At 40.9% G+C, this 8080-nt stretch overlaps 1 protein-coding gene and 1 long non-coding RNA gene across 2 annotated transcripts; one reads left to right on the top strand and one right to left on the bottom strand.

Annotated features, from left to right (window-relative positions):
• Nucleotides 1-832: 832 nt before the first annotated feature.
• LOC114158065 (A-kinase anchor protein 11) lies at nt 833-7489 on the bottom strand. The gene is made up of 2 exons (XM_028039380.1): nt 7381-7489; nt 833-3247 (listed from the first exon to the last, which is right to left on the bottom strand). Exon 2 carries the CDS (start codon nt 3239-3241, stop codon nt 2405-2407), a length of 837 nt encoding a protein of 278 aa, XP_027895181.1. The 5' UTR covers nt 3242-3247; nt 7381-7489; the 3' UTR covers nt 833-2404.
• LOC114158066 (uncharacterized) lies at nt 3269-5062 on the top strand. Its single transcript, XR_003598324.1, has 2 exons — nt 3269-4626; nt 4747-5062. It is a non-coding gene; the product is annotated as an uncharacterized LOC114158066 (long non-coding RNA).
• Nucleotides 7490-8080: the final 591 nt, after the last annotated feature.

Raw genomic sequence — 8080 nt, 5'->3', positions numbered from 1 at the left:
ACATTCCTTCTTCTGTTTATGAAAGAATGGGTTGCTTTCATGAGCTGGGTGGCTCGTACCGTGCAATAACTCCATTTGTAAAAGAAATCCCAAATATTCAGCTGTCAACTGTTGGTGGTTTCGTGATAAAGTAAAATAAAGTAAAGGAGCAAAAGCAACGCGGGCATGGAGTGGTAGGTTATGTAAAACCACAGAGTGGAGACAGTGAATGCTGAATGAAGTTGCCAACTGCCTCCAGAGTCAGAAACTACAGACCAATAAATGTGGTGAGGCCTTTGATTAGCTTAAAAACGGTACATAGAGTGCTTCATGGGTTTGGATGGAACGACAATTTACATTACCAAGAGCAATAAAGAGCTGGATTCAATGGTGCAAAGCACACTGCCGCTGGACTCAGCTAGAAGAGTAGAGATGTGTTTCATAGAAAGACGAATTGCTCTTTTCTGTCAGGCAGTCAAGTGGACGGTTCTGGGTTTATACTTGTCAGGACAATGTTACGTCCTGACTGCAGTCTGCCAAGTGTAAAGTGGGACGGATGGGGGTATAGAGGTTTTTTCAATGAGAGTGGAACGCTTGATGTTGAAGCACACAAAGACATTTTCGACAATTTGCTGATCATCTTTGTGAGAACAGCTTGGGGATGGTGCTTCCTGCTCCAACACGTCTGTAGACCTAGTTCACTGTTCAGAAAGACGTGACTGAGAACTTCTGCGCACAGGTCTGACCCTGAGTTAACTTACCAGGCCACCTTTGGGATGAAAATGTCCAACATCAGTGCCTGACCCCACAAATACTCTCTTCAACGAACGGTCAAAATATCCATACACAGACATTTACAATCTGTTCGTTTAATCATTTTTCAATCCATTTCACCCTTTATTCAACCTAAAAACACTGACATAGTCTTTTTCACAAAAACTTCCTGACCAAGATTGTACATCAAAATTGGCTTAAGACAACATTTTAAATACTGACACATACAATATAAGTTGTAAAAGCAGAATGTGAGGAGGGCACCCAGCCTTGACCATAAAAATAATTCAGACTATGTGCCATGCTTGGTGGAATAAATATTTCTCCAATGTGTTACATGCAGCTCTACTTTTTCTTATGAACCCAACTAATATAGAACTGTCCAGCGAAAGAAACGTAAAACACAGCAAACACATTCTGCATATTTTAAATTATTTTAGACACATGAAACACATTCAATTTACGCTCTTTCAAATTAAGACAATTGTTTGCTTTTTTTTAAGAAAAGAAAGCTTTGTATCCATACAGCTGATCCTTTTTGGATCAGGCTGAAAACATGCCAGAACCTTTCTCCTCTGCTGCCATCTAAAGGGGATATACTGCAATAGGTGCTGGATCCCTGTGGCTACATGAGCTACACCAAAGTACTACATCTGGTTTGGACTGGCACCATTATTTGGGCTCAGTAGGACAAAGCCACAAATATAGCCATTAGCGCATTAGCTTTGAGAGAAACTAGCTTTATTTAGAAATTCATTCACGGGCCCAAAAAAGGAAATCAGAAGACTTAACAATATGACAGAAAACAAACTAAAAGGAACAGTTCCTTTTACAGGTTAGGTAGGAGCAGCACTTATCTGTTCTGCAGTAGATAAATCCTGGCATTTTGTTTTATACAAATCCAGATTACAGTAGCTTGTCCCCTGGGCTAAAGCTACAAGCTAGCTAGATCAACACAGAGTTTATCGTCTTAAAGCAATTCCAGTCGTGAAAAATGCTGCAACAGTTTATGTCGATGCTATTTTGTGAGCTTGTGGTCATGTTCACAGCGTGAAGTCATTGGCATCAAACAGATGATGGCAGGAAACAGTGCGCGACCAAACATCTTCCTTTGTGAAACGTATCAAAAACAAAACATTTGAGTTTTGTTTTTTTGTTTTTTTTGATCGTGGGAAAACAAAATAAATAGATTAGAAAAGTACATTTTTGTACAAATAAATTCGCCGCGGTTTACATGCACCCTGAGAAGATTTCTGCTTTTACATGTCTTGTGTGGTTACTCTGACTGGAAAGAGTTCAGGTGGTTTCACAATGGAAGAACACTGGTGGCGTTCTGCCTCCGACCTATATTTCTTTTTCAAATAATCACTGCTTTCTCTGCAAGTAGACACCTACTGCAGATACAGTGAAAACACTCTGAACAAGTTAATGAAGTACCATTGACATTAACCCTATATTTGACTGGAGACGTTTTAAGAGGGGAAGAAGTCTACATATGTCTTGATCCCTTTCAGAGTAGTTCATATCTTTAGGATGTTTCTGGATGTTTACTAAATTAAGATGCCAAAAGGGTTATCTCCTGATGATGAAATATTACCTGCTGGAAACATTTTTGTAGGACCTCACGTCAAAACTCCTTAACAGACACGTACTAGTCAGATGGGACATCACATTTAGCTTTATCCAGCGAGGAAGTGATGATTGTTTCAGCCAGTTGGTGAGCCAGCTGATGAAGGTCGCTTTCATCCGACCCCTGCCGCTTGTTTTTCACGCTCAAGGCCCAGCTTAACACGTCACACGACAGAACCTCTGCGAAAGCCTCCACGCCGGCTCCATGCGCCTGCAGGCCGTCTCTCGCCAGGTCGTTGGTAGACAGGGAATGCATCAGATGCTCCATCAGCTCCACTTGAGGGTCACTGATCACACCGCCCGAGTTGTCCTCCTTGTCTTTCGGAGTCGGTGGAGGAGGAGAGGGCAGGAAGACTTTTGCCAGCCCCCCTTTGAGCTTCCGAGCGAAACTGTTCCTGCTCCGCTCCAGCTCCGGGAGGAGGGGGGTGGTCGGAGGGGCGTCCGGGTAGTCGAGGGAACCCACAGCAGGAAGGCCCGATTGGTACAGAGGTGGATGGTTGGACTGAGAGTTTCTGTGAGTCTGTAATTCCCTTAAGGAAATCATCTCTAGTTCCAACAGGTCCTCTTCTTCTCCGGATGCGTCCACAGGGGGGCCATTTTCAGCCTCTTCGCATTTGTTCTTTTCAACATCTGATGGTGGATATTGAGGCAAGCAGACGTCTCTCAGAGCAACCTCAACTATTGCTGATGCCAACTCCTCGGCCAAGATCTCCGGTGTTTGAATAGGTTGTAGCGCCTCAGGTTCCAACTTTTCCATTTGTTCTAGAGAGGAGAGGATTATGTTCTCCGCAAGATTTTGGGCGAACTCGTCCAGAACGACGGGTCCTCGCCACCTTGAGTCTGCGCTTAGAGTCTGCATTGGATCCTGCGAAGATAAAGACAATAAGCTACAATGCCTTCCTAAAGAATCCATGTTGAACTTTTGCAAACTTTGTCACATTACATCCTCAAACTTTAGCGTACTTTTGGAGATTTTATGTGATAACCCAACACAAAGTACGACACAAGTCTTCACTAAAAGCAAAAAAAAAAAGGTTCGTATAAAGAAAAGTTAGTTTTACTTTTCGTCAATACTCTTAGTGAGCACTTTGTAGGAATACACTTAGATTCAGTTTCTTGGGGTTTTTTCTACCAGCTTTCGACATTTAAATACCTTTTCATGCATGTTTCTCTGCAAAGTGGCTCAAGCTCAATAAAATTGGATAGAGGACATTTCTAAACATTAATTTTCTATTTTTTCCCAAATATTCATTGAGTCTTACGTCTGAACTTTGGCTTTGCCATTTTAACACATGAACAAGCTTTGATCTGAACTATTTCCATCTATCTTTGTGTCAACGAAGTACCTTGTTAGTTATAAATGAAGTCTACAAATGTAAGTTTGGTACTGTCTGTCTATTAAGAGTTCTTATGGCTTTTTTCCATAAGAGAGAGGTTTTCATGGTTCTTCCACGCGAGCAAGATTTTAAGATTACATACCAGTGTTTTAGCATTCAGTTTTAGCATTTAAAAATTCCCAGAGCTTTTACTTTTATAGAAAGAATTGAGCTAAACATTTTTGTTTGAATGGTTTGGTTGCAATATTTCTTATTGAAAGCAAAAAAAAAGTACAGTTAAGGCAATAGCAGGATACAAATGCTGCCCATAAATGGTGCCTCAGCTCTCCTCAGGCTCTTAGTCTGCTTCGTTTTAGAGAAGAAAAGAAAAAAAAAAAAGCTCATAAGCTACGAATTGACAGAAAGCCTCGAGAAACTTCAAAAGAGAGAACTGAGTCAGGAATCTATCAAAGCAAGAGAAAGACCAGAGAGACAGAGAGAAAATGAAATCCCCCTCTGAAGCTGGAGATGGAAAGTAAGATAAGGGCCTCAACCGCAGCCTGTCACCAGATGAGCTGTCAGCCGGTCCGGATGTGACAGGCAGGAAGTTCAGTTCAAAATTGCTTCGGCTCAAATTGCTGGCCTTGGCGACAGCAGCAACCTGTCACTCTGTGGAGCTTTTGCAATTCCGGTGAATTAGGCTGGGAAAGCTGGATAACCTAATCATGGTATCCCATGATATGAAACATCCAAATGTTTCGTCAAGACCGAGTCAAGTGTTGGTTGGTTCTGAAATATATTTCATGCAAACAATAACACATTAAGTCCTAAAAGTGTCACAGATCTACACAGTCTGCATGGCATGGGTCAGCCGAGGAGGAGGACGTTTTCTAATTGTGGGATCATTTTGATCTTATCACAGAATAAGGTAAATTATTATTCTGTTCTTGTTTTCACTTTTGATCATTTTTCTTCTGGATTATTCCAATTCCTTTCTACAGTATATTTCAGTCAGTTTTACATGAATTAACTTTTATTTATATTGTAGGTGAAATAAGGATTTGCTCCCAGGTCTTGTCTTGCTGTAACCGGAGCTCTTCCACGATGCTGAGGCTTCATCGCCTGGCATGAGGGGGGATGAACCGGTTAACACTCTGTGAAAAAACCCTGGTGTGTCCAGAAAGCAGGCGATTGAACTGAACCAGTTCAAGTTTGTCACGATTGTTAATTGTGTTTATTTGTATTTTAACGCTAATCACTCTGTGTAATTACAAGAAATTAGTAACACTGATGCACTTTACTTTCTCCTCCGATGACAACCTGCGGCAGCAGCTGATGTTTCTAAATAAAAACATGCAAATGAACCTTGTTCAGTTTCCAGTCTTCATTGAATTTGCCTGCAATGACCTTTTAAGTCTAGCAGATGTCACTCTGAATGACCCAGCGACACGGTTTCAACACAGTGTCGACACAGTTTGGGAAACGTGCCACACGCCCAATGAGGCCTCATCTGCCCGTCACTAATAGAGAGAGAGACAATAGAGTGGAGGGAGAATCCAGACGCTGTTTATATCCAGATGCTCAGTCTCCCAAAAGGACAAGACAGTCCCGCCAATTGTTTTTTTTCTCAATTGCTGTGTAATTAGATGAAAAGAGTAGATTCACAAAAAAATTAGGCCTCTAAATACATAAGAAAGCATAATTACATAACAGAAAATGGCAAAAATTAAGGAGCCAGTCAAACTAGTGGCAGGAGATGTTTTCTGACGTATCCCTCTATCCGAAACCCAAGGCTTAGTTGACTGTGGAAATCAGAGACAGTAGCGGTTTTTCCTTTGTGCAGTTAGACATTTAGAAAATTAATTTGCTTAATGGAAACACGCCAATTTAGACAAAAAACTCTCTTTGTTCAATAAAAAAAACTAAACTTAATTTACAACAAGTTTGGCCAATACACCTGAAGAGAAATACAAAAGCATGAACGAAATGGGCTGACTCTCGAGAACCAAGCTAATCTAAACAATACCGCTTTGCTAAGCTAGCACAACAAACTGTAAATAAATGATGACACAGCTGTAGAGTTTCTTCCTGCTTTTTGAACAGTTAATTTTTAGGTAAAGTAAGTTTACCAAAATGTGGGCCTCTAGTAACATAAAGAAAAATCAACGAGATGTCAAAAATGTGTTAATTCTCCAAGAAAAAGAAAAAGGAAAGGGTGTCAAGCTAGCATCACAGATCCATCCATCCATCCATTTTCTGTTCACCCTTGTCCCTAATGGGGTCGGGAGGGTTGCTGGTGCCCATCTCCAGCTACGTTCCAGGCGGGAGGCGGGGTACACCCTGGACAGGTCGCCAGTCTGTCGCAGGGCAACACAGAGACATACAGGACAAACAACCATGCACACACACACTCACACCTAGGGAGAATTTAGAGAAACCAATTGACCTGACAGTCATGTTTTTGGACTATGGGAGGAAGCCGGAGTACCCGGAGAGAACCCACGCATGCACAGGGAGAACATGCAAACTCCATGCAGAAAGACCCCGGCCGGGAATCGAACCCAGGACCTTCTTGCTGCAAGGCAACAGTGCTACCAACTGCGCCACTGTGCAGCCCATCACAGATCCAAAATAAATAATAAAGAAACTTTAAAGTTACTTTTTGTAGATGGTCATTTTGTTTTAGCTAAGGTAAAGACCGGGGAGACATCTAAATTTCGCACTTTTAAAAGATAATTCTGTAAACTTTAGCAACAACCTTTTATGGCAAACTAAGACAAAAACAGTTCATCTTTCCTTTTCCCATCTTCCTCCACTGCAAACTAGCATTTCGAGAATCACCAGAGGGTTTTTAATGCCATAAACCAGTCGCTCACAGCAAACATGTTTCCAACATTTTAATGTTGAACTTATGCCCTGTTGTCCGGTCAGTCGATCTCCGCCTGCTTTTGAAACATACAGACCGCAGAGCGGGCAAGATGCAGCGCGAAGAGCAGCTGCGGACCAAATTACAGCAAGAACAAAGAATGTTTTCTCCTGACAATGCGAGTTGTACACTCTGATGAGGCAGAGGAGCGTCTGTCCGTTTGGGACGCCTCCTCGTTATATTAGAAAAACCCCAAACATAAAGTGTTGATTCTGAGCATCGTCTCGTTCATTTAATGACACCAGTACGCCTCCGTTGGGGTTTTCACAAGCAACCAAATGCACTACATGTGCAGTAAGTACAAAGGCAGTTTTAAGTGTGTTTGGCTGAAACTTCACTTGACCTTTAAGGAAGGCTTTATTTATTCCTCTTTCTTTCCCACTGGTTCATCTGTTGAACCAGTGGGAAAGCGAGGGGGAAATAAAACCTCTTCTGCAAGAAGCTATTTTAGGTTTGTATGAATATCCCAAGCCACCATTTCCTTCAGAAAAAAAAAAAACTGACTGAAAATAAATTCAAAAATGCCTGAAATACATGTTAATAAATACACAGGCCGTCAGAACTAAAAAGAAATAGATTATGTTGAGAGAGGAAGATAGAAAAGGCAAGGAAAATATTAAGTGATATTAAGTGAAAATACAGAAGGAATCCTGAGAGTCAACTTGATATGTTATGTATATGAAGCTTAAAACAAAAAAAGAAAGACATGTGAAGCAGCAGACAGTCTGAACTCTATCGGCATGTAGGCGAACTTACCACATTGGAGCTTGGTGCACAGTGTCTTCAGGGCAAATGGGTGACATGGGAAAGGGTTCACCAGTTTTGCTCGCTTCCTGTAAGTTTCTGTAAGCGTACTTGTGCGTGGGAGGAGACAGTTTAAGAAATTTACAGCACTGAGAAAAAAAAATAGGAAGTGGCAGAGGACTGCGTTGTACCGTCGACGGGTTCCGGTGACGTTTCCTTTTGCTTGGTTGAAATTTAGAGAGCACATGTTTTTCAAGAACACATTGGTTCCCATTTTTGTTTAAGTTTGCATCTGTACTTATTCATTTATCTGTGGGCATTCAATGTCTTAAGTTTGCATAACATGATGGAAACCCGAGAAAAAAGTACTGGGAGAAATAAGGAGGAGAAAGTAAGAGGAAAAGTTGGTTATGGAGGCCTAATCCTGCCATAATTAGGTATAAGTACATAAATAAATAAATGTTCAACAAATAAACAAGCACATGTTTAAATGTGCAAAAAATACAGTAAATAAATGTATAAATGTTGGCATTACTTAAGCTATTCAATTGAATTTGATATTACAGCCTAGAACCTGTGTGTTTCTTTAAAAATTGTAAATAATTTTGTATAAAAATATCTTAGATTTGTGTGAAAAAGTGTTTGGATCCTTCCTGATTTCCTAGTTTTTTTTTTCGTTTCTTTTTTGTTTCGCTGTTTGTCACACTAAACG

This window comes from Xiphophorus couchianus, chromosome 14, assembly GCF_001444195.1.
Source record: "Xiphophorus couchianus chromosome 14, X_couchianus-1.0, whole genome shotgun sequence".
Classification (NCBI taxonomy): Eukaryota; Metazoa; Chordata; class Actinopteri; order Cyprinodontiformes; family Poeciliidae; genus Xiphophorus; species Xiphophorus couchianus.
Note: the sequence above shows the minus strand (reverse complement) of the source record. Positions and strands in the feature narration are given on the sequence as shown.